Here is a 27,236-nt window from a genome sequence, read left to right on the forward strand (position 1 = left end):
GATTGTAATTAGGCCTCTCAAAGTAGAAGGTAAAAAAGGCCTTTTGTGGTATTTTGTGACAAAAAGGCTTAAATAATTTCAGTGTTTAGGCTCCCAGAACTGTTTTTTATTTTTCAGGAAAAAGGTCAATTTTTTATTTTTTCCATTTTCTTCTGTTTTTTACAGGTGTCCTTTTTCTCCTCTTGCACTAAAGAGTCGAAATTTGTCCTGGTAAATTTATGGTAAAATCTATTTTACAGTTCAAGATTCTGCTGTTGTGAAGACATCACATTTTATTTAACAAGAGGTATTCAGGTAGGTCCTATAAAAAAGTATTATTATCCTGAAAAATCTCTCTTAAAAACATTTTGAAATTTATTCATGATAGTCTGCAGAGTGTTTTTTTCTAAGTTACTATATAGCAAGGATATAATTTTGTATTAAGTTCTAACAGCTCAGAAAGTGTATGAAAAAATAATAGTTTTCTATTAAATGCTAAAGGACTTTTCTCCATGAGGATATAAGGAAGCTCTACAGGAACTGCTAGTTATGCTGCAGAAGGATTTTTCAGGCTTAGAGAGCTTGGGGGAGGGTGTTTGAGTGCATTAGTATTCACTCCACATTCTCGCCTGCTGTTCCACATGCACTGTTTTCTGTTTCCATAAACTGCTCTGGAGGCAGATCAAAATTATTTAAAAGAACTCAAAGGGAAAAAAAAAAGCAGAGCAGAAGTTTCTGTGTATTTCCACATTTCCTTCATTTTCGTTGGCATTTACTGCTGGTCTTTTTATAGCAATACGAAAAAAAGATGGCAGAAGCAGAGAAGGAAAAGGCTTTGTCTGATAAGAAAGGCTTTTACATTTTAGAGAGAAGTTCTCACAACAAATTAGAACACTGTTAGCTTTCCTTGTGCAGTCAGCATCAACAATTTAAAGCAGCAGCACTAAATTCTTTAACTCAAAGGGCACTTTGAAATTATTATTATTGTGCATTATTATTCATTCTTGTTTGCAATCAATTTTTTACAGAGGAAAAAGTATGATCATCTCTTCTGCATTAATCCTTTTTAAAAGGATGAATGTTCATTTCCTCTCTTTTCATTTTCCACTTTCCAAGACTCTCTAGTCCTAAGCCATCCAAGAGCAGACCTAGCCAAGGAACCATTCTTCTCTCTCCTCGAGTTGAACTCACAGCTGCAGGAAGATTTACTGAAAAATTTCAGGAAAGATCAAGAGGGCATGATCACCTGCAGTACATGGCTTTATCAAGAAAGTTCTGCTTTACTCCTGCAAAAAAAAATCAGTTGCTTACTATAGCTTGGGAGGAGCCTTTAAATTCTTGTTCACTAGAACAAGCCTGGTTCATGGCCCATCACCACTGACTCTAGGCTCCTTCTGTAATATTTGTCCTAGTAGTGATATTTTGCATCCTGATTGAAAAGGAGCACGGTAATGTGCAAACTTGTCTCAGTACAAAGCTGTATTGCCTACTCTGAGAGCAGGCTAGAAAAATCGTTGTATCTCTAGAAATATGGAAGTGTATGGAGATCTCCATTAAAAAAAAAAAGTGCAAAAGCTACAAAGTTGAGGGTAAGCCTCACAAACAAAATCCCCCAAACACTGCGAGCAGACAAGTTAGAATAAAGCTGAGATGGAAATTGATACATTTTTAGAGGGGTGAATAAAGACAGATTCAGGGAAGAAGTGTATCTTGCAAACACACATACGCTCAGAGAAGTCAAATGTCCAATGTTTAAAACTCACATTGCATGAAATACAGCAAACCCACAGTGCTAACTGAGGCACAGTATGGTAGATGCAAAATCTTTAAGTCAACAGCATTCCCTTGTGGACAATAATCACTGTCTGGGCAATCTCTTTAAAAGCCCTGGTCCCTGCTGGGTGAAGCGCTGGAATCTTTGCTGTTGCTCTCAGGGTGCCACCCTGCTGTGTGTATGGTGATGAAGAATAAATATGCATGAAGTTGACAGTTAGTTTGGCTTCCACCGAAGCTTAATTTAGCTCACTTCCCAGTGCTGAATAAGACAAATTAATAATAATAATTAGTAGTTCTTTTAACACAGTGAGTAAGGAGCAGCATGTGATAAAAATGCTAAATCTAGGGAAACTTCACTGCTGGGAGACAAGGACTGCACAGTGCATTCCACATTGCCAAGGAGGTACAACATACTTTGGAGGGCACTGATGGACTAAACAAAAGAAAATGTCTGGTCAGAGGAAACAAAGGAATGCACTGTAGAATCCAGGGAGGATGTAGTACAGTCCACACCAGCTGGAATGCATCTGCTGAGGAGGCTGAAATTCCTTCCATCTTCTTCCCCCTCCTGTTTTTGGTTTTCGACCTTCTCTGTCAAGAAAAGGACAAAAGCTCTATTATGTCTGAAGTCTGGCCACAAGCAACAGTACCTAAAAGGTGCTTCAGAGCATTTAGTACATGAGCATGTGCTATTTCTGCAGGGCCTTGGCAAGCTTTCTCAGTGACTTTTGCCATCATCCACAAATTGCATATTCCTTCAGTATAACTTCACAAAGGTTCCTCCTTTTTTTCTTGGCTTGCACCACTGTACTCACTTCCTTAGAAGCCAGAAGATGCAGAGCTGACATTGTACAAGGAATTTTGAATAAATTCTGATATCCATTTTGAGGAGAAAACATGGGGTGTTCATTACTGATTTTGTTACTTTATTGTGGTTATTTCTGTGTATAGTTGTAAATGGGGTTTTTTGTGGGTAGTGCTGCACGAAGTCTGAGAAATTTCAAAATGTTTTTAAAAGTACAGCAAGTAGAAAGCAGAGAAGTACATTCAATTTTTATAATATGTATAGTGTCAAGGAAGGTTTACGTTGGATATCAGGAAAAAGTTTTCATCCAGACTGTGGTTGGGCACTGGAAGAGGATCCCCAAGGAAGTGGTCACAGCACCAAGCCTGATAGAGTTCAAGAAGCATTTGGACAATACTCTCAGGCACATGGTATGATTCTTGGGATGTCCTGAGTAGGGCCAGGATTTGGACTCAATGATCCTGATGGGCCCCTTCCAACTCATCATATTCTATGACTCTGTGACTCTATATATTACACATAAAATACATACACTTATGGCCTGCCCATTAGACACTCATTGCTCCCAGAGAGGGTGGATAGACTAGCAAGAAAAGAGTCTTCATACTTCATTCAAGAGGAGTGACCTATGAACAGAGGGCAGTGCTGATGAAGACATAGACATGGTTGAGGGGAAATGGACAAGCTGGGGCTGTCCTCAGTGGCATGGGAAAGGAAACAGAAGCTGGATAAAAAGAAACATGTAGACAATTAGTAAGGGAAAGGACCATATCACTCTCAAAGGTGTGGACAAGATGCTTTTGCTCAGTGCAGTGGGAAACGGAAAGGATGTTAGAGAAAAATTTGAAGGAGCGTCGCAGTGATATGACAGAAGGCAAGGTCAGAAACTTTGTATAACTAAGGAGAAAAGCTGTGTGTCTGAAATTACTGTATTTGTAATGTTATCTATATAACTGGGGACCCCTGGTGGTCTAGTGGTTAGGATGCAGCGCTCTCACCGCTGCGGCCCAGGTTCAATTCCCGGTCAGGGAAACTCCCCCGGGCAGATGGAGCTCGTCAGCTCTGTAAGGCCATCCATCTAAGAGAAGGTCACTCTAAACAAACCTACGTCCTGAGGACCTCACTGCCACTGTCCAAGCTCGCTCGGCCCCGGCAGATGAACCTTAGGATTAAAGGGTGGGCTCAGTTCAGCGCACACTGTGTCTCACCTAATAAAAAAAAAAAAAAAATCCACTGCGCAGGCTCGAAGGGTAAAGACCTTTCCCAAATCTTCGTTCGCGAAGACTGGCCATACATCCTATATAACTAATAGAACTGTCATACAGATTGCTTAATATTTGCAGCTGAAAGATACTGCTTTTATACCCAATATTCTTATTTTGGTTGATTTCCTTAGAAGACTCTACTCTCTCATAGTGGTTCTTCTGCCCAACCTCAGCAAAGTCTACACTCGAGGTTCCAGTCTATTATCTCACCTGTGTTTCAGACTCTTCAGCATTGAAAGCCCCTGCTGTACTGTAGATGTTTACTGTCAAAAGAAGCAGCCAAGGTCCTGTGACAAGAAGCCAGCTTCTTCTCACAGATGACAACTGCCTTTAAATACTTTACTGGTTGAAAGGGGAAAGCCTAGAAATCCCCAGGTGGTGAAAGCATTTGGATGTAAATTATACAGGCTGTCCATCAAGCCGCACAAACCAATAGCTGATTCACAGTTGAATGAACCCAGTGTCTGAGATTTGAATTCAGAGCATGTAGCAAAAAACCCTCAGATGTCGATGCAAAATTCATTGAAGGCTGAGTGTGGCATCATTTCTGGCCTGACAGCCTTGTGTATATGGAAAAGCAGAAGGAGCGAAAATTGGTGCCATGTTAATACTGCCCAAATATACACAATGAAGTCAGACTGAAAGCAGTGAAATTGCAGCTGCTCCTCATGAGCTAACAGGACCATTTTCCTTAACCAGTGACCTTCAATTACAGAGTAGCAAGCAAATTAGCAGAGACAAAAAAGAAACACCTGTTAGCCAGAAAATCTTACTGGCTAAAGCTCGTCTCGTTTCAGTTCCAGTTTCCGTAGCTTTCGGTAAAATATGTGCTGTCTCTTTCTCTTTTGAAGTACTGGCATTAACTGGAAATGTTGATTCTGGAAACAGTGAACTCCTTTTTATCAAATTGTCTGGTTTACAAATGGTTTTTTTAGAAGACCTTAAGGGTTTCTAAGTGCTTGAAGGATCCGAATCATTGCAGAAGGCCTCCTGATGTCACAGAGATCAAGTTAGGAAGAAATTCAAGGCCAAAAATGACCGGGGCAGGAATGGCTAAATGAAATTGCCATTTCTCAGTACCAAACTCTCCAGCACTCCATATGCTCATGGTTGTTTGCTGTAGGTTGGAGTGACTGTGAAGCAGGCTGGGGTGTAAATTTACAGTGCAGCAGTTAGGTTGTCCCCATATGGGGGTGAAGGGGCTTACTCTGAACTACATCCATCTAAAAGGTAGCAGTCTGGTCCTACCTGATACAGGTTGCTTATAAACCTGAAAAAATCACAAATCCAGATGAATTACACGGTGTGAATCCACTTTGAAAGGGGACTAGAAAAGACAACAGTATCTGCATGCTAAGGGTGTCCACACAGGGAACTGTCACTCTTCAGATTCACAAGCTGACTTAATTCCCTAAGTAGGTAAGCCTGAGCAGCAAAGAATATATGGCCTTCTTCCCTTTGAATTTGGAGAAAATGTTTGGTGGTTTTTGTTTGTTTTTTGTTTGTTTTGTTGTTGTTGTTGTTGTTGGTTTTGGTTTTTTTTGGTTTTTTTTTTAATGGCTGGTAACTCTATACACCTTTTGTGATTCTTAAATTTCCAGATGCTTCATTGAAACCTTAGGATCCTATAATCAAAATCAGCTTTTTGATAGGACGAGCTCCATATTTCCTTCTCTGGACACAGTTTTACAAGTGAGATTTTCCTTTTGGAATATTAGCACCTTTTATCTGCCTCAGATTTACAAAATAAGCCATAAAAAAATGAGGCAAACCACTTACAAGAAAAAACAAGCCACACAGTTAAAACAAAGATAACTACTTAGGCATAAGTTATCTTTTGACAACATTAATAGCTAAATACCTTTTCTCATCCTTCAGTATATGTTAGCATGAAATCTTTTCCTTGGGATTTCTGAGTTATATGAGAGAAAAAGGATGGGGAAATATCTGCAGAGGGTTTTCTCCTACTTTGGCCAAATCTGAAACATGCTTTCCTGCTACCTGCGCCACCATACTGCCTGCAGATTAACAGTTTTCTTTAAGCCTCCATTTTCAAAGTTTTCTCAGGATAGTTTGGCTCATCAGCTCTTACAATTTAAAGAGAGAGATTAATTTCTAAGAGACAGCTGTAACAGCATGGTAGAATGCCAGATTGTTTCCTTCTTGCAGCTACTACTATGTTTTCTTTCAGAGGCAATTGATCTTTTTGAGATTCCTCTTCCCCTTAGTTTGACAGAAATCTCTTTAATTACGAGACTCTGAGTGTTGTCTAAATGTAACGTGTGGTGAACTTTAAGTCCCAAGCCTGAAGCCACAGTCTTCCCACTGTTTGTTGTTTGAGCTCAGTAAACATCACACTGATACACTGAGGTGACTCAGCTACACAGTGTTCACCTGCCAGCACCAAGTCACTGGTCTGGACTTGTGAATTTTTCCAGATAGCAGACAGGCTGGAAGAGCAAAGCCATTTATATACCTGGTGATTATAATGATGCATGGGAACAAAAATAGATTTACAACAATAATAACATCTAGGACAGCAATACAAATAGTGAGGACAAAAAACAGGGAAAGATAAATACCTGTCTGGAAATATGACTACTACTGAATCAATAAGCTGATGTCCTACCAAAAGCACGTCACTACAGATCAAAAGCAATGGAGTGTTGGTAACTTTCACTCTGCCCAATGAAAGTTACCCTTTTTCTCCAGTCTATCTACTGTTACAAATTGCAGGGAAGCATTTCTATTAATTAGAGGGCCGCTTTTACACCGCTTTTAACTAATTATTGTTAAAACAAGCTAGTCATATTCCTCTAACATGGAATGGAGTACTTAATGCCTATACTCAACACTTCAGGTTTGTTAATAAAAGAAATCGTGGGTTTTTTTAGTTTCTTTTCCTATTACATTTTGTAAACTATGCTATGAATAATGAATAATGAATAATTAAAGGTACAACTTTTAAAAAATAATTTCAGGCTGTGTCCCTTCTCTGTTATGACATGTAGTCACAAACGTGGTTATTTTAAACACTGCTGAGAACAGCTTGGTTGTAGCATGGACAAGTGTTTATTACAGGGTTTACTGCCTTGTCCTATGATTCCATGCTCTGCAAGGCACATCTTAACTAATTCCCAAAGGCAAAGTGGCAACATTGTAAAACACTTGTGAAAACATTCAAACTGCAGTTTAAACCTTGTTAAAGTGCAGTTCTTCTTTGGAAAGTGACACTGAAAATGGCAGTGTGGGATCCTGTATTTATTGTCTATTGTGTGATTTCAAGATCAAACAAGCTAAGTACAACCATATAGTTCCATCCCGACATCCACAGCCAACTCTAAGGACTCCAATGAGATTAGATAGTTGAAACTTTCATGTTCATGTATCGTTAAGACTATGGTCTCCTTAGCAACTGTCCAAACCTACTGTCCTCATTGAAACAGATACACCTTGGCCTCCTTCCATTTAGCTGAATGAGCTTGAGGAAGATCTGTTTTCTTCTCATTGACCTGTGCCAGTTTTTTCACTGCTTGTGGAAGTAAAGCGCCTTTTCAGACAAGTTGGCAAATCTAATTCTGAACAAAAACATACACAAAACAGTTATGTTGAAGAAGATGCCACTTCTTAATGATAGTTGCATTTTCAGCTAAAGAACTTAAATGGCTTTTTAATTTGGTTTTGGGTCTGGTTCATGATGTAAAATATTTTGATCTCTAGAAAATTCTGATATGAACAATATTGTCTATACACATTAACCTGTTTGAATATAGGCTTATGAGCTATAGTTTTATTTCTCTAGAGAGCTAGCTGTTGCGCATTTATGGTTAGCACCAGCAATGAGAAGACACAGCCCCATCCAAGGCCCATGGAAAGTCAGTTAACAGTGATATTTAACCACAGGGAGCTTGCTATGGGTTTGATGTTTTTCTTTCTGCTCTATCTGACAGGGAAGTAATCAGCTTCATCTAACTCCCAGGGACCTCTGGCTTGACAGTGAAACATGCCATTTCCAGTCAGAAGAGACACACTGCCATGTCCAGCTCTTGGCCTTAGAGAAGACACAGCTAGTTTGGCTTAAATAACTTTTGCTGATGGAATTGCTATAGCACCATGGTTGACACTTGAAGTTGGCCCCTATATGGAGAATACCATAGCTACCCTGACATGGTCAGAGATGTCCATGTCAGAAACAGTCCTTACCTCTACCCCACAACGAAAATGTTGAAACATAGAGGTAGATCTTATTTATTGACACTGCTGTCCTTCTGTCTGGACAGTATGTTCATAAATATATTTAAGAATAAATGCCAAAGTACTAAAGAGTTCTGAAAAGATTACAGGAACGGTTACATCATCCATTCCAGGTACAATACCAATCAAGTGGTGACTACTACCCGACAGATGCCAGCAATACTCCCTTGGTTGGTAGGGTTTCTGTGCCAGTTTTCACATCACCTCTTACAAAGAACTTATTACTAATCCAAATCTCTTGAATTTTTATAATCCTAATGAGTGTAACCAGCATCTGTTTCAATCTTAAGTTAAACCTGATGGGCGTTCAAATGGTTACAAATGTACAAGGAGGAATGCACGAGGCTGTGCTTGAAGATGGTTTCCTGACTTAGCATGGCTGAATTTTTATGAAATAGTATGCAGGCTTTTTCCACCTCACTTTTGCCAATCCCACATAGCCTTGTGACTCAAAGGGGCAAAACTGCACAACCCAGTGCCAATACAGGCCCCAGGTTTCAAATGCTCGAGAGCTGGAATATCCAGAGCTGAGGTTTTGGTCTGGCCTGTGAAAAGGGAGAGAAAACCATCTGTGAAATCTGGAGGCACATCTGGGCTTGGCTTCTACCCCGGGATCCCACAGCCTCCCATAATCCTTTATGGATATCTGCAGGTTGAGACAAAAAATCCTTTTCTGCACCCCTGCTCTGTTCCACAGCTGGCACACACAGGTTCCCCAGGGCTTCCACGGAGCCCTAGGAGCAGTCCCGTGAGGCACAAACAGGAGGGTTTGGTCCTTATGGCTCTAGAAAAATGCCCTTTTCTAACTAAAACTGGGGGGAAGAACAGCCCTCTGAGTGAGGCTTCCCCTATGGGCAGGGGCATGCTGCAAACACCGACTGTCTGGAAAATCACAGCAAAAGCCCCGTTCCCACAGGCCTCTTCCCTGGGCAAAGCCCCTCGGAGCGGACGCCGGCCTGTGGTGCCTCGGGGAGCGGCAGGGGCCATTCCTCACATTCCTGCCTCAGCAGGGAAGGGAAACGAGTAGGGATCCTCCTTCTCCTCAGCTTCCCCCGCCTTGGCCTTTGCTCCCAGCCAGCCCTGCCTCTGGGAGCCCCAGGGGAGCCAAGCCGAGGGACCGCCGTGCCCCGGGGCGCGGGTCCCCCCTCCGGCCCCGCTGCTGAGGGGAGAGCCGGGCACAGCCAGACAGCCAGACAGAGCCCAATTAAACCCTCCCCTGGCCAGCCCCTGACACTCCCTCCTGCATTTTCCAGTCTGTGGTTACGGCGCTCAAAGGGTTCCATTAAGTCACCAAGTTTTACAGGTTCCTTAAAAAAAAAAAAAAAAAGGGGGGGGGGCGGTGAGGGGGAGTGCGCGAGAGAAAAGTTTGGTCATGGCAGGGAATGTGTGATCAAAGCTGAGCCCAAGCTTCCTGTTACACCGGGACTATATATATATCGTGTCTTTAATGTTGGGAATGTAAGCAGCTGCTGGAGCCTGGCGCTGACTCTCTGCCTCATTCCCAGAGCACTGAGGTTTCTTCCACCGACCACAATGAACAAGTTCCTGTGCTGCACGCTTGTGGTAAGTCCCTTCGGAGGGGCAGATAGGCTCTAGGATGCATTACAGCTTCAGACATCAGGCTGTACAGACACACGGTTTTCTTCTGGGGTTTTGTTTTAGCTTTGAGGTTTTGCAGGTTTTGTTCGTTTGTTTGTTTGTTTGGGGGTTATTTTGCTTTCTCTCCGTTTTCTTGGTAAACCCTTTTTGCTTCATCACTCCGAACTTTCCTGATGAGTTTGGAGTGTGATGGACATATCCAGCTCCAGGGAGACAGCAGGGATTTTCATCCCATTCTCAAGGTAGTGGCATGAATTGCTTTTCTTTTGCCTTTTTTCCTGTCTTCCTCCTTCTTTTTTTAAGGCTTCATCATATTGGACTGACGCAAAACACTGTATCTAGGAATTAATTTGGAAACTGTAGGCTAGGATGTTTGTTTCTGATATACATAAGCTCCATCCCTGCCTGCCTCTAATCTCTGCTGCAGTGGCACTTGGTATCTCAGATACTGGGCTGGCTTTCTTACCGGGAAAAACCACTGAGAATTCTAGAAAGAAAAAAAAAAAAGCATAAGTGTGTGATGCTTGTTTTGGCTTAGAAAATTCAACTTCATGTGCAAGAAAGTGATGAACTAGTAGCTGTGTCAGTAGCTATTACAGAAAAAGTTGTGTTATTAAATCTATTATAACCTCCTGTTTTAATAAGTTTTTGTTTACTTGGAGATTTAGTGAGATGTTCTCAGATGCAAATTTAGAGACCTTAGCAGTGTAGTAAATTTCAAAATGTTATTTAATCCATTTAGTCATATGGAATTTTGTATGAATTCAGATCAATTAAAGCCTGCATAGAGGGACATCCTGTGTAACTTGGATGCTATTCATCTTTTGCATAAGAAAACATTCAAAGAAAAATATTAAAAAATAATATTCAGAGCAGGCTGTTACTTCTGTCAGCACAGTAACTTGCTCCTGGGTTGTTTTGGTGAGTGCAACAGCATTAATGTTGTGGCAGGGCATTAGAACTGAAATCCATTTATTCTGAAAGCTTTTTATAAATGCAACGAGATTTCCAGGATCTGATGAGTAATGCTTGTTTATTACTCTCTGTACAAATTTCTGAAAGGGCTTTTTGAGAAACAAACCCAAAGTAATTAATAGTGCACGGGAAGCAAAATTTGTCAGGCTTGTGGTCAGCAGACTGAAACACAGGACAAGTTTTTCATCTCATGTGTGATGTTGTGCCTGCTTTGTCAATATGAAAGCATGGGAATTTAATCTGAGAATTTCAGCAATAGCTCTTTATCAGCTTGGCTTCTTATCTATGGATGTAATAAAATAATCACATCAGGATTTTGATTAAATGCATGTGCTTGTTCATGTTCTCCCATAAAGTAATAGTATTTGATGAAGTTCAGCATAATCCTCTGGTAGATGAGTCTTGGAGCTGAAATACATCAGTGGCAGGAGTACATATCATAGACCTTCATCATTCAACTGTATTTTATTATTATTATTTTAAAATAATTTATTTAAAGTTATTGTGAAGTTTAAGTAAAATCAGTGAAGTTTAAGTACTGTCAGATATACTAGAGATCAGAAAAGATATTTTAGTACCTCTTTTATAAGAACCCTTGTAGGAGGCACAACAGCAGTTCGAAGTTATGTATGTTTGGCTTACGCATCTTAAATCTAGTTTGGAGACACCATAGCTAAAAGGAGTTTTTGGCCATGATGTACTTTCAGCCTTGGCCTCTTTGCTAAGGTTTCAGAAAGGGGACCTGGTGTGGTGTTGTGTTCATGTTCGTGTTGTTTGCTGGAACACTGAAGCTCCTTACAAACAGACAAGCATTTATGAAATCGGACTGAATGGAAAGAAATTCTCCGGAGCTGAATCTCGTTACTTGTCACGTAACTCTCTTGACCCTTAAACTTGACCTTTCTCTATTTTGGTTCTCTGGGTGCATGTGACATGCTTTTTCTGGCCTGCCTGATGGGTTTGCTGTGTGTAGGCAGCAGTGGCTTTGCAGCCCGCGAGGGTAGGAGTTATCTTTCTGTCTGACTTTCTGTCTGTCTGCATGTGTGTTGGTTAAAAATAAAACACTAAGGCTACCAGAGGAATTTTTAAAAGATATTGTCACAATTTAAGCAACACGCACTGTTCAAATCTCAAGGAAAAATTAATTTTATTCCTTCAGTAGAAACACCTGTTTGCACATAGTACTGGGCATACTGTTTCTCTAGCTAGCTAGTCAGTTGTTAGAAATTCTGTCAGTGTAAAGGCAGACTGTAGTCACAGTAGGAACATCCCAGATTGGGTTAACTCTATAGACATCTTGCTGTCACTGTGATGAATAATGTTCCAAAATATAAGTTATGGATAAGACACATCTTTTGGAGGGTATCTGGCTTGATTTTCCTGCTTTCTCCCTCTACAAGCTTCAAGGCAAATGTAACTCATATGAACGAAGACTTTCAATTTAACGCTTCTTTGATGAGATGTAAAACTGCTCTTCAGCTGAGTGACATTTTCCTACCACTGAAAATGAAACAATAGTTTCAACCCCTAAATTTCTTTGTGAATGACAGCTAATGGTCTTCAAAATGTTTCTACAAGACTTGACTTTTGACATACTGCTTTATTGACAGAGAAAGGAAGACAGTGGTTCATAGCCCTAGTTTTGAATACAAGGTCACTGAGGAGAGTCACCAGTTACTATTACTCATGTAAAAGAGCAGCCTCCACTTTATAGAGCATCTTGCAAACGAAAGTAGGCCCTGTTATGTCCAAAGGATTGCATTAAAGCAGTTGGCAGAATGGTGGAACAGCCTTATAAGCTGAACTCAAACCAGTGACAATGATTTTGTGTTAGCTTCCATTGTGTACCTGGCGCTCTCCTGTAGTCTGCCAAAAGGTGCTTTGTCTGAGCAGTGGTCTCGGTGAGCCTACAGCAACGCATAGGTCAGCAGTGCCACAGAGCAGAGAGGTTAAATTTGGTGACTGCGTGGGCCTCCAGAACAGCTAGGTGAGGAGGATGAGAGCTGAGTCTCTCCCAGATGGATGGGAGTCATTTCTCCCAGGATATCCAGTATTTTACAATGGTTATTCGCAATAGGTGGACACGGATCTAATCCAGCATGGCATTGTCAGGTACTGGATTCAGAGATACAAGCTATCCATGAGGAGGACCTTTATAAAATCATTCAGTGCTATATTTTGCCAGAGGGATTTCTCTGGGCCTGTGCATGATTTCAGTGAAGCATTCTGCCCAAGGACTGAGGGTATGGGAAGGCCTCCTGCCTTAGCTTGGTCCAAATACTTTGGGTAGAAGGCAAAGTAGGAGAGTTGTGAGGTTTTACTTTAAACCCAATACAAACACTAGGAGCAATCTGACAGATGTCTTGAATGATGATTTATCACACAAGAAAATATGCTTCAGAATAATTGTGGAATGCAAAACAGAAACAGATTTATCTTCCTCAGCAAATTAAACATTCTCCTTTGGTCTACAACCCAAAACCACAAAGCCAAGCTATATAATAATATTTTCATATGCTGAAAAGCCACTTTTCTTTCTATCACAAAGCAGTGATTTAAAGTGATGATGCTTGAAGGATTTTTACTTCATGTGCTTTGTCTTCGAGTTCATTTTGATTCAACTAGAGAAAGCAAGCAGCTCGTTGCCTTACATTTAAAGATGAAAGAAAAGGGTGTGTACTTTTTCATGCCCAAGATCTGAAGTGAAATTTTACAATCACATTATTTCTCTCTCAAAAGAATCTTTCAAGGACTCGAATAAGTGGACTGCACAGGCCTTTTATGTTAGCATTTGTATGCTGACATAGAGATGGTATGGAGAAATATAGCTTCAGGCCTAATGTGTTGAGTGACACAGTGAAAGAATTGCTCTTTAACCCTGGGTAACTCATTTTGAATAAGTTCTTAGTATTTATTTGCATGACACTGATTTGCACTAGACTTGTATTTCAATATTTACAGTTCATCCCAATTCCTTACGTAGAGACACCATCCTGAGAGGTGCCCAGGATCTTCTCCAGGGAGATGGACGAAGATTGAGTTTTTCAATCCTTTCAGAACAGAGCCCACTGACACTAGAACTGTTTCACCCAATACGTTGTTAGATGTAGTGAATGATACTAGGTTTTGGTTCGGTTTGGTTTTGCCGTAACTATTTTGTTACTGATAGCATTTCATACTCATAGAACAAAAACTCAACCTTTGGGACTTTTTTTTAAGTTGAGTTTGCATTTCACTACTGCTAGGAAAACTGTTTGCAATTGAGTGCACTCTGAATCAGACTAACAGTGAATTTGTTGAGATGAACAAGATACTAAGCATTATTGTCTTCCATCAGTGCTGGGACTTGCTTAGGGTTTAAATTTTAAAGAAACTACCTAGATCTTTCAAGTCCATTTGCCAGCTATTCCAGGAAACCAAATGCCGCATTTACTTTCAGAAATGCATGGAGAGCTATATTTAAACTACTTGGGTTTCTTGCACCTGCTTCTTGGTGAAAGGCTGTTCCCAATCTTCCTATGATGAGACAATCTGCTTTTCATTTGCCAGTATTATCCTTTAATGGACAAAGTTCTTTCTGTGTGTGTTAACTATCTGTACCAAATCTTTAGGTACAGTTGTGAGTTGCCAAGCTATTGAACAAGTCAAGATCCTCTTCTAAATGAAGCTCTTAATTTCCTTCTAAACTTTCTCTGTACTGCTTCGCAGATGAATTAACCTTTCCAAAACAAGGATGAACAGTATTTTACACAATTTTCTGAATGACAAATCCACGAATTTGTCCAACTGTAGTACTGATGTACTCCAGCTTTGGTTTCTTGAGGGTTAAAGGGTGAACATGTTCATTGCCCCTACTTCTGATTCCAGTAAACTGAGGCCAGACTTCTGATTTCTTCCTTCTTTCAAATTGGAACATGCCAACTTTTCCAGTAAGAGTAAAACAGACCAGTGCCAGCATGATTATAGAAGAAATCTTGCTTTCTGTGAAGTTTTGGGGAAGACCAACGTTCAGAACTTGTAAGCTCTAATCATGGCATTTTCATGTGCTCAAATAGTGCTGTTTCTTACAGTAGAGATTCAGATGCTTAGTACATAGACCACCTTTAAATATGGGCATTCAGAGGTTTTGTGTAGCTAAGAATCTGCTACCGAGTTGGTCATAGCATAGTTTAGGACAGAAAATGTCAGGAACAACATAAAATGCATTTTATTACCATTTTACTTGGTTTTAGGAGCATGCTTTTGAAGGACCTCTCCTGATCAACCTTATTTACTATATTTTAGTTTGCATATCATGGCGATGTAGTACATAAGGTGGATTTACAAAAGTAAACTGGACTGATGAAAGTAAATCCAGAGATGGACTCCAGAGATGCACCAGATCCACTGGAGCCACTAATGCTCCATGAGAGCAGACTGGAGTTAGTCCAAAATATCCCCTCTGAATGTCAGGTGCTCGGCACCATCTGTTTTGCTCTGGAAATCTGCTGTAACAGGTGATCCAACTTCCTAATGCAAGTACAAACTCAGTGTGTGCTAGGACAGGAGAAAGGAAAATTTAGTGACATTCTCCTCTAGCTTACTCTGTGAACTGCAAGACAAGAAGAGTCTTTTCATTCTGTTTGTGCCAAATTGCTGCAGCAAAACTAGTAAAAATTATTTTTAATTACTTTCAACCATTTTTCCTAAATTTTTGCAGAACATCTGAAAAATAGATTGCCTTTACTTTGGCACTTGATGTAGGTTCAAAGATAACTTCTGATGTGCAGGCTGCATATCAATATTCAGAATACTCAGGTATCTAGGTGTTTTCAGCCTGCATAAAAGACAATTTTGCAGATCTTTTCTCTTAAACATTATTAAGCAACCTACAGTAGTCTTATGAAGGGTGGTATTGGGGGTTGGGGTCTAGAAATGTGCTTAACAACATACTAATGGCTGTACTGGCTAAAAAAAAAAAACACCACCACCACCACCAAAAAAAAATCAAAAAAACCCAAAACACCAGAAAAAAGAGTCCTAAACCAACTAAACCAACCCATATGCTGTCTATGGGTTGATATCTGATGCTTAGAGGAGGTGGAAGAAAAAAACCAGAAAAATATCACTATTTTTCTAAAACAGTCCTTCAGACTCAGACAATTTGGGGGTGATGTTTATGCTTAATAGCTCTTTATTATTTTCATCCATTACTATGTCAAGTAACATCTTGAACTCAACTGTTTACAATGTCCTATGGCAGTGAGTTGCACAGCTCACTGGGCTAAAAGGATCATGGTAGTCAAACAGTAGTAGTAATGGTAATCTAGCTCTATGTTGAAAATTGTGTATAAAATGCTCTGGTAAAATATTGAGATATTGATTGCATAAATATCTTTAGTTTGACTGAAGAATCTTCTTGTCGTAATTGTTTGTAAATAAAATAGTTGGATCCTGCATACGTATGGCTCAGCCACTGGTCAGTGGATTACTGCAGCTACATAATGTGTGTTTCTGGGATAAAAGGGAAGACAGGTATGATGTGATTTTCTTTTAAAAGCACAAAGAAAAAAATCAAATGGAAAGACTGATTGTTCTTTTAGTGATGCTGATTTATTAATGCTATTATTATGGGGTTTGGTGCTCATTTGGATTAATAATATGCTGGTTGCCATTATTAGTCCATAGTTATTGGTTCTTCCAAAGGCAAAACTTTGCAGGCCTCAAACAAGTATTATTCAAGTCTCGTTTTGCTCAATTTTTTACATCAGCTCCCCTCAAATTATGTTGAATTGTTTTCAATTTTTACTGGCTTATTTCACATAGCTGTAGGTTCTTCAGGAAGCAAGTGGCTCCATTTTTCCCTATAAACCCCCATGCTCTCATATCCTGATTATTGAATTTTAATTAATTTTTATGCTGAGTTATCCCCTGCGGCAAAACTCCTCACTCGCCTCCAACATGATTTCCAACGTAAATAGTTGAGTAAGGGAAATAGAGAAAATCTTATTGTTCTTGTTGCTACATGTTGCAGAGCAGAGTTGAATAGCCATGAAATTATTCACCTACCTGTTTGTTACCTGAAAATATGTCACCAAGGGCAGAGGCACAACCCAGAAGAGAAGATTCTACTGCGGTGACAGTTTTGGATTTGTTGTGAGCTGTGCTTTGCAGAGCAGGAAAAACAGAGTTTCTGCACGAGGATGTGCTACCCATATGTCTGGTTGCTGTCCCTAATAATTTTCACAGTGTCAGATTTTCATCTGCATTGGGTATTGTCTTGAGTTTCCACAGATTCTTGAATAAAATGGGGGTTGATGTTTGTAGCATCTGTGCTGTCTGTTGCAGTCTGTTATATTCTGTAAAGGGAATGCATGTGTCCATGCAAATCTTGGACTCCACTATGCTGTATTAGCTATTACTGAATTAGAAATATAGAAGAAAACCTTACTGTTCACATCAAAAATTAGTGAGATTACCAGGACTTCCTTATTACTAGCATCATAGATGTAGATTTACCAAGGGTGGGGGCATTTTTCATCAATGCAAAGCCATTCACTGTTAAAAAATGTGCTGCACCCTCTTTGTTAAATAGACCACATGAAACAGATCCAGTCATTTAAGGAAAATGGAGCTGTTCATCAAACTTCAAAGACTAATAAGGAATTTTTCACAATGAAAGGTACTGTACATTGAGACCACAAGAAAAAGTGGGCTCTCCACCTGTAGAAAACACAAATTGTATAAATTACCAGGCTTAGTCAAGGGTAGCTACAAGAGACTGTAGGGAATATCCATACTATCCACATTTCATTCCTCAGCCTGTCTAGGTATAGCTGTATAAAAAAGCTGTATAAAAAGTGGATTTGCAGACAGGTAATAGGAGAATACATTTAAGAGTACTTTCTTAAGCAGTAAGAGTTCCTAATTTAGGCACATAATATCACCTGGTGATCACTGTGACTTTTGCTAATGCAGATGAATGTTTAAATTGTCCTTTACAACTTTAATAAGACTAAAACTTTAGAAGTGTCATGATGTGGCAAAAGGGAGGTCCTTAGACGAAAAACCTCTAGGAAACATAGAGCCTAGGAAAAAAAAAAAAAGAGTGAATTCCACTTACACTTTGGGGACATCCGCATTGGAAAAGAGAAAATACATTTTTGAAATTGAATTGTCATCTTTGTATTAGCTGACCAGGATTAAAATAGCAACGAAGACAAACTGATTGCTTGTATGACTTGACTGGATATGTAGAAAACTATATTAATTCAGAACCAGTTTACTTCATCTTTATAAAATGTACAAGTTTTAGAAGAGAAATGGCACATGCAGCCATTCATGAAGCACAGGACAGAGCTGGGTTCTCACTGAGAACAATGAGCTGTTCCCAATAGTTTTTTTAATGGTAAGCTGGTTGAATCACATAACCAAATTTTCACTTATAAGGGAAAATTAAGTGATATGGAGGTTGTCTCTGCAGCAGGGCAATGTTGTCTCAGATCTCTAGGTCCAAAATCACACCAGCAAAGCAGACTGTTGTAGGAAGCAGGACTGTAGCTGTCATAACATGTGCCAGTACTGAACCAACTCCTTACAACAGCTGTAAGCCTGTGGTTTTACATAGAAATGAAAGCATTAGCCTGGCCTCTTCCAGTTCCTGCAATTAGGTCTTTAAGGTACCCTTCATAAATTGTGGCATTCTTTACCTCTGTCTGAAGCTGCATCTTCACCCTTGACGTAGCCGGCACATTTTATCCCTATAACTGCTGTATTTCAGTGCAAGATTAAATAGAGGGCATTAAAAAGTAACCTCTGTTGTTCTAGGCATTTGTTGGTGCAATACACTAGTCAGATTTATGTGCTCCTACACAATTCCTTTTGCATCTGAAGTACTAGACACTTAAGAACAGGCATAATCCCCACCTTGGCTGTGCAATGGCCAGATTCTCTGGTACCAGGCACAAAAAGGTCATTGCCTGGTGATATGAAATAGGGTGTACATGGGAGAAGCATAATACCTACATCTCTAGAAGAAAAAGGAAGTTCTAATATTGGGAAGATTTGCTAGTCAAGATCCTAAAATTTTCCCATGTTAAGATAGACATGGGAGAGCCCGGAAGCTGGCTAATATCTTACAAATTCTAACACAAATGTTTGTTTGAAGATAATATCATAACTAGACTCATAAACTCATTAAAGTGTAGGTTTCTTTGTGATCACAGTGCTCCCCAAAACTAAAGGAAGTGATGTTTAATTTTCCTGTTGCTAGCTCTTGGACATTTCTGTTAAGTGGACCATCCAGGTTGACTCTCCCCCCAAGTATCGTCATTACGACCCAGGGACATCTCGTCAGCTGCTGTGTGACCAGTGCCCTCCCGGGAGCTACGTGAAGCAGCACTGCACAGCCGCCAGCCCGACGCGGTGTGCGCCGTGCCCGGACCAGCACTACACCGAGGAGTGGAACAGCCACGACGAGTGCCAGTACTGCAGCACTGTCTGCAAGGAGCTGCAGTACGTCAAGCAGGAGTGCACCAGCACACAGAACCGCGTCTGCGAGTGCGTCCAGGGCAGATACCTGGAGCTCGAGTTTTGTTTGAAGCACACGGAGTGTCCTCCCGGGTTCGGTGTTGCACAGCCAGGTACGTACTGCTTGTCAACAAGCACAGACTGAATTAGAGCTCTGCCGCACGTCGGCGACTCGTGGCAGTTACAAGATTAGGAAAGAGGCTCGTCCAGATGAAATTACAGGACAGTAAATTGTAAAGCCAATTGAACCTGTTCTAGTCTGCATCATTTGGACTGTAGCCAAAGGAACGTTTCTCAGTACTGCTCCTGATGTAATATATAACTTAATGGCAGTAGCAAATGTAGCAAATTGCACTCTAATGAGAAACATGATGGATTGCCTCTTTTAAAGGAACATTATCTGGAATGTAGTATTTGTGTGTGTGATAAATAATAATGTTTTTCATTTTGAAATCTGCTGTTTCAAGCAACCGTATATCTTGACAAACACCAGGAGCACTACATGTTTGACAACAAGTGTATAATTATAACAATATTAATATAGCTCTAGCATCACTGCAATATGTGTTAATAATTAATTATCAACATCCTAAGTGGAACTCCTAGGGAAACTGTTGCTATTATCAAACAAACAACCATTTCTTTGTCAAGCAGGCTGGCTGTATGTCTGATGTGGATACAGAGGGAAGGGGCACTTTTCAGTGGAGGATATTCTTCATTTAAGACAACATAAATTGTTAAACCAATAATATGTTCTTCCCTCAAAACAAAATACATCATTTATTGTTTGGCAAATGCCATGGCCTAGTTTAGCTCTAGTATTTAACACAGCCCGAAAGAATTGTAAACTGTCATTGCACCAGAGCTCGATAACTGCCCAGAGAAGAGCTCTGAGGAAGGAAGGGAATGCAGAAAATCAAAGCATCTCAGACACAAACCTGCAGGCAACCAGTGTCCAGATTACAGAATGATTTCCCTAGGAATTACATACAAGGAGTGAGAAACACTAGGGCTGGCCTGTACATTTTAGAGCTGTGCTGAACGACAGGCTGGGATTCCTCTTTTGGGTTATGAACATCTCATTGGACAGCAACTTTGATGTAAGGAAAATGTCACTGCTGTAGATTCTCACTAGTCCCTGAGTAATTGGCTGACAAAGCATTACCTTGATGCCCTTGCCACTGTTAAGCATTTCCACTGGCAAACGCTGCATTTCCATACTGTAAAACTTCATTAACCTAAACTATTATACCCAGGGGCTTGGGTTAATGAGGTTCCGCTGTACCTTGGCAGTGAGTCAAGAGAGGCCAGAAACAAAGTCCTCAGTTTGGGAGATGAACAAAATACAGATTGTCTGAGCAACCAACCCGCTGCATCCCTGCGAGCATGGTGAAACTGTGGCAGACAAATTCGAATCCCTCAGTTCAAAATGAAACAAACTTTGAAAGAAGATAAAATGTTGAATCGTGTAATTTATTGGAAAGTTGGTTTCCAAAAGCCCATCAGAATGAACTAGCTAATCCCAGACAGACCTCAAAAAAGGAATGAAAACATTGTAAAAATAATTCCATCCCCTTGTGTCAATAGTCAGTTTTTGAGGTGAGGCAAAAACTAAGAATTTAATAAGCATGTACCATACTGTGTTACTGCTTTCTGCCATATGATAGCCTTGAGCTTTGTAACGATGCAAATTCAGGTGAAATAAAACCTAACTCTAGGAAAATATGCTTCCACTCTCACACAGGGAGATCATGGTCCAGTGCCTCTTTTAAAGCTTAAAGCACTAAAAATCTGTTTTCCCACTGCCAGTTGTTCATGATTACACTGGGAGATCACTTTACTTTGGTTGTCCCCTTTTGTGAGTGTAGATTAAGATTTTGTTCGCTTCTGCGACTGGACGTGGTAGGGTTTATACCAGCAAGGTACTGGAGCAGCAGCGCTGCTACGAGGCAGCACTGTCTCCCCAGCGGCGGGTGACGTTTCCCTGGGAAGAATGGGAGATTCCAGGTGAATTGGAGGGAGCGGCGGAAGGGCGGACAGACAGCGGCAGTTTGTGCCCTGAACAAGAGCGGCCAGATAAACAGTGAAGAAGAAGCTGGCAAAGCTGGAGGGTGGCTTTATTCTCAAACCTGAGAACGCCGATGGATTACCCGATTTATTCCTCTCTTTTGCCGCAAGGGTTATGCAGGAAGCTCTGAGCAGAGCGACGCCCCGTTTGCAGGAACACTTCTTTCTTCCCCTTCCTTGCTGGCAGAACACAACAGCAGCCTGTCTGTAGTAGGGAGAGTTGCTAAAATTCAGCTATCTCAGGACAGCTAATTGCTGCCTGCGCAGGTGGTGCTGGCTGGAGTTTCGTCCAGCCCAGAGCCGCAGGCAGCGCACATTATGCAAGGAAGCGCAAGGGCAGACGCTGTGGCTGCAGTCTGGGTACTGGCTGCAGAAAGCAGAGGATTTGGGAGGCTGGTTGGCGACATATAGGATCTCTGGCAACTATAAACTCCTTTGTTTTCACTTGCCTGATGAAGTGCTAGATCAGGTGCATGCAAGCACTATTTTTTATTTCACAGCTTGTGGAAAACTTGAGATTCGTACTCTTTTTCTCCAAGGATTTCCCAAAATAAATAAAGGGTACCTAAAAGCTATCATCAAAATAAACATCCACGCGTAAATACTTAAAAACTACACTAGATGGAGGTATTTTCTTATTCAAATATAGTTTACAATTATTTCAAAAAAATTTTAAGCATGTGCTCAAGTTCATGTTCAATAATGCAATATTAGATACTAGACTTCAGGCACTTGTTAAATGTTGGCTGAATAAGGATGAATTAAGAGTGAATATACAACAATTATTGGTGCTGTTACTTTCCTGCCACTGGTGGCTAGACTGCATTGTTTCAGATTTCATGCATTAATTTTCTTCCTCTTTGTTGATGTGCTAGAACCATATATTGTCATTCTGCTGTTGTATCATATATTTATTTCTGAAGTAAAACTGTGTCTTGTAAATCACCAAGCAAAATATGTATGTCTGTTAAATAGTTTTGTTTATACTGGACACTATATCTTCTTTGTTTTTAGTAATATTTTATTCAAGCCCAGAGAAAAGGTTAAAAAATGTTGTCTTTAGTTGACATTTAGTTTGGTTGTGGCTTTAGCTAGAACTGAAGTAACCCATTCAAGTAAAATTCTAGGCAGTTATTGCATAGTAAAACTCAGAACAGATTTTTATGCCACTTAATTACTTTACAGAATATTTGTACAGTTGAAGGATGAAGATCAGACATTGTGTAATGTCTGACTAGACTCGAGTAATTGAGGTTTTAAAGATATCGCTTTACTAAATTACTGATTTAATCAGTAATATCTGATTTTAAACTTGGTAACAACTGTATTTATGAGTATATTTACTGTATTAGACCAGCAGGAACATCATTCACTTAAAGAATCTTCTGTTTTGTTTTTTTTTGTTTGTTTGTTTTGTTTTTAAAGTGATTCCTTAATAGGTAAGAAATAAGAAAACAGAAGCACAACAATTTAGAGAGGAATATTTTCCTTTATTTTTGTGTTCTCATTGTGGTTTTTTTCTACAGTTGAGGTTATATATAATTGGATGCATTGTTTTCCTGTGTCTGCAGGTACCCCTGAGAGTGACACTGTATGTGAGAGATGTCCAGAAGGATTTTTCTCAAATGAAACATCATCCAAAGCAGTCTGTCTTAAGCACACAAACTGTAGTGCCCTGGGTTTCAAAATAACTTTGAAGGGAAATGAGGTTCGTGACAACATCTGTCAGGAAAATACAGATATGACACCTCAAAAATGTGGAATAGGTATGTATCCTATTAAGGAAGAGTGCTCTGAAATCATACCTTTATTATTAAAATTAATTTATCAGCATTTATGATAAAAACATTTAGCTTGTTAGCCATTTGCCTGCTATGGTGATGGCCATAGTAGACTTTTAATTATTGTAGCTTAGATCAAATAGAACTCAAGCACAGAGAGTAATCTCTTTATAGAGACCACTTCTTAGCCTGTTTTTTAAACACTTTTTCTTATCATTCTTGCTGCTTGCTTTTTTTTTTTTTCTTTTTTTCCCTGAGACAGGTAGGATAACAGTTTGGAACAATTGACATCTTCTTCTCTTTCTCATTTCAGATGTAACCCTGTGTGAGGAGGCTATGTTCAGGTTTGCTGTTCCTACCCATCTCACACCTAACTGGCTGAACATACTGGCAGGCAGTTTGCCTGGGACAAAGGTTAGCACAGAAAATATCGAAAGGATTAAACAAAGACACAGCCCTCAAGAGCAGACCTTCCAGCTTTTGAAATTATGGAAGCAGCAGAACAAAGAACAGGATATGGTCAAGAAGATTATTCAAGGTATCTTACTGTGATAGCATGTGTGTTAAAAGCACCCTTTTAAATAGCATTTTAAAAATTGCCTGGGATCAAATACCTCCTGGTGATGTGTTATGCTTGGAGCAAGGCCTGCAGGGCTTGACTGAGATTTATTGATGCAGTGAGAGCAGTGAAGTTGAGGGGAAGCAGGAAGAGAATTCAGCTTCTCCTGATCAGTTGAGGACTGAATTCTTCCCAGTTTTGTAGTTGTGTGTTGGGATTGTGTGCTGTGCCACGACCAAGATCCCCTTTTGAGACTGCACAATATATGAAGAATCTTGTTAAAGTGAGGCAAGTGTTTCCCACTGTTATATCTGAGCAGTGGTTGTTGAGGTTAGAGGGAGCTGATGCCTGCAACTAAGAGTGCAGCTACTTTTCTATAAAGTGGAGGTTGATGTTTGGGACTAGGACATCTATTCACAGGGTGGGGGCACATGGGAGTGAGAAATACACAGGCAGGCTTTCCCTTCTTTTTCCCTTCTGGTACCTGTTTGTCATACTGATTCTCTGCTTTGCTTGTGCTGAATCTACCAAGTCAGGTTTCAAAGGTGAAATAGTGCTGCAATGTTAACACCAAGGTTTTTACAACAGTCAGGCCAGCTCTTCTCATGTAAGGCACCATCAACAGCCACCACATTCAAATGACATTTGTCCACTCAGAATAGGTTTGAAAAAGGCTGTAGAAGTGTTTGTCACCCCTCTGCTATTTAGTATGCATGTTTATGTCACACTGTGAAGTGTCTAGAGTACTTCAAAGCCCAAAATTACTATTTTAGCAAAGCTTGCCTAGACATTTCTGAAGAGGCTAAGCAAAATTTTCATTCACTGGAACCAAATATTACGAGTTCTATCACATACACACAACATTTTACAGGACAGGTGACACAACTCTATAGCAATAAATACTTGCTATGAAGTTTGTTTGTAATTCGAAGTTTTTGTATCTGCAAAGTTAATTAAATTCTTAAATATTTTTCATAATTGGAGCCTAAAAAAGCAAACCTGAGAGAATTATTTGAAATAAATAAAAAAAAAATTGGAAGAGAATATTCACCTTGGAATTTTGGAAGGTTTTTTGCAGGCCATGGTAAAGTTGTAATGGGCTGTACTTACCTCTCTTTTCTTTTTGCTTTCTCTAGATATTGATCATTGTGAAAACAGTGTCTTAAAGCACGTTGGCCACCCGAACCTCACCTTTGAACATCTCAACATGCTGATGGCAAGTTTACCGGGCAAGAAAGTGGGAAAAGAAGATGTTGAACGCACAATGAAATTGTGTCAACCCACAGAGCAAGTCCTGAAGCTTCTCAATCTGTGGAGAATAAAGAATGGCGACCAAGACACCATTAAAGGTTTAATGTATGGACTGAAGCACTTGAAAACGTACCACTTTCCAAAACGAACCATCCAAAGTCTGAAGAAGGTGGTTAAGTTTCTTCACAGATTTACAATGTATAGATTATACCAGAAACTCTTCTTAGAAATGGTAGGGAACCAACTGAAATCTGTGAAAGTAAGATGTGTCTAACTCAAGATATTTTTCATTTCCACTGACTATTTTTCTCTAATTACTGCCAGCAGTAATTAAACTGGAACGTTGTTTCACCACATTATATTTTACTATTTATAGAAATACCTGACTGGAATAGTTCTAAGTCTTCTGCAGTGGTTCTGGAGGTTTTTTTCTTTAATAAAAATCACTTTTGTAAAAGCTTTTAACCTGTTGATAACACTAAGAGCCTGATTCTGCATTTTTGCACATTAAGTGTTGAAAAGTCCCACTATAGTCACTAGATGAGAAAGGAATGCTGAACCAGGCTCTATTCCAGTATTTGCTATTTATATTCTTCAATGAATAAACATTTTTTGTTGTACATATTTATTAAATTAAATGGAAACTGTATGAGACTGAATTTTAGAAAGAGAAATGAAAAGTACACTGTATATTTTCTAGTTAAACAAAAATGATTCCATATATTTTTCTGATAAAAATTTTGTAGCATGCCCTAAGAGTTATTAATTTCCTTATATTTTGTATTTAAAAAAAGTATTATTGCTTAGTTTTATTTGTATAAGTTGTGGTATCTTTTGGTAAGGATGTTTTAATTTATCCAATGATTTTAACTCAAATACAGTGAAAATATAGTGCAAGTGACCTGAATATTTAAATATTCTGTGAGGAAGTGAATGTACCATATTTAAGAAGCTGGATTTTTATATAGAATTTCATAATCTTATTTTATAAAAGAATTAAATTTTTCAGTTTACTTTTTGACTGGTGTTTTGCTCTTGACTCTGAAGTAGAAACTAAGAACAAAGACAGACTGTGTGGATTTTGCACCTTATCTTGGGCTTGGCTCTCTGCTACTCCCTGTCTGGTCTAGTAGTTAATATGTGAACTAAGTAAATATTGACCAGCACTGGATCATGGTCACTGCAAAGGTGTAAATGAAGGCAAAAAGTATTAAAGGTTCCAATTCAGAAGACACAGGTGGTTTTGATACGACTGGTTACAACTCCATAGACACATTTGGCCCAGCAACACTCTTGGCCCGGTGTCGTTCTTGGAGAGCTCACAACCTTTGCCCTAACCACAGCTTGTAATTTCATGGAGGAAAGATGATGCATGGCCCTGACAGGCTTGGAAAGCCTCACATATTGCCACTATGTTTAAAGGAAGAGAGCACAGAGAGGTCACATAAGAAAAATAGTCATCTACCATTTCCCTCAGCTACAGAACGAGACACCTACAAAGCCTCGGGCCCCATGAAAAAGGAACAGAGATTGTCTGACTGCTGTTATCAAAAGCTAACGGTATTTTAGGGACCAGTAGTCATTCACAGTGCAAGCCAAAGGCCTCAGCGGCTGCAGAGAATGACTGTACTCTTGGTTGTTTTTCTTTAAACCATGTGAACAGAACTTGAATATTCAACATACTTTTTCCATTGTGTAAAGGAAGAAAAAGCCATCAGCATTTACTCTTGTATGACAAATATTCTTGTATTACAGATGAGAGGATCTTAAGCAAAGAATGAGAAACAGATTCCTGCTTGATATGATAGGTGTTCATCAGAAGTGCTCTCCTTATAGAGTACAAATAGGATATATTCCTTTAAAATACTTGGGTTTCATTTTTCATTGAATTCTCACATCACTTTTTGTATCAAAAGGAATAAGCTCCCTTTTAAATTTCACGTTCTATTAGCATCTCATTTATCGGTGTAGCTGAGAAATGGTCCCGAACACACAAAAAAATTCCCAGTTTTGTCTTGATTCATTTGAAATAAATTATGCCCTTTTACAACAGAAAATGGTTCCACATATAATTAAAGGTTTATAACAACAGAATCTCAAATTTCAAAGATAGATACTAGATGTTTCCACGACTCTGCCAGATATGGAGGTTGGAGGTGTTCTAGGTGTTAAAATGAGAGTAATGATCTTATTAGTAGCAAAATAAAGAGGATCCCACACACCTTATAAACAATAGCATGTTGATCCTTTCAAGGTATACCAAAATTTTGCAGTTGATAGTATAGTTACGGTATCAAGTAATAACATAGTTTAAAAATGTATCACAGAGCTATTGGCTGGAGAAAAACACAGTTGCTTCCCAGTACATGGTACTGTTTTTAATTTATACATTTATACTTCTATATTGCAAGAAGTTC

At 39.6% G+C, this 27,236-nt stretch overlaps 1 protein-coding gene and 1 long non-coding RNA gene across 2 annotated transcripts; both read left to right on the forward strand.

Annotated features, from left to right (window-relative positions):
* The first annotated feature begins 171 nt into the window (after window positions 1-171).
* Window positions 172-1,269, forward strand: LOC116793556. Its single transcript, XR_004359529.1, has 2 exons — window positions 172-294; window positions 1,096-1,269. It is a non-coding gene; the product is annotated as an uncharacterized LOC116793556 (long non-coding RNA).
* An 8,169-nt stretch (window positions 1,270-9,438) lies between these two features.
* TNFRSF11B (TNF receptor superfamily member 11b) lies at window positions 9,439-26,020 on the forward strand. The gene is made up of 5 exons (XM_032707963.1): window positions 9,439-9,642; window positions 18,905-19,274; window positions 22,800-22,994; window positions 23,323-23,547; window positions 24,705-26,020. The coding sequence occupies exons 1-5, from the start codon at window positions 9,613-9,615 to the stop codon at window positions 25,091-25,093; spliced, it is 1,209 nt and encodes a 402-aa protein (XP_032563854.1). The 5' UTR covers window positions 9,439-9,612; the 3' UTR covers window positions 25,094-26,020.
* Window positions 26,021-27,236: the final 1,216 nt, after the last annotated feature.

This window comes from Chiroxiphia lanceolata, chromosome 1 (genome assembly GCF_009829145.1).
Source record: "Chiroxiphia lanceolata isolate bChiLan1 chromosome 1, bChiLan1.pri, whole genome shotgun sequence".
Taxonomy (NCBI): domain Eukaryota; kingdom Metazoa; phylum Chordata; class Aves; order Passeriformes; family Pipridae; genus Chiroxiphia; species Chiroxiphia lanceolata.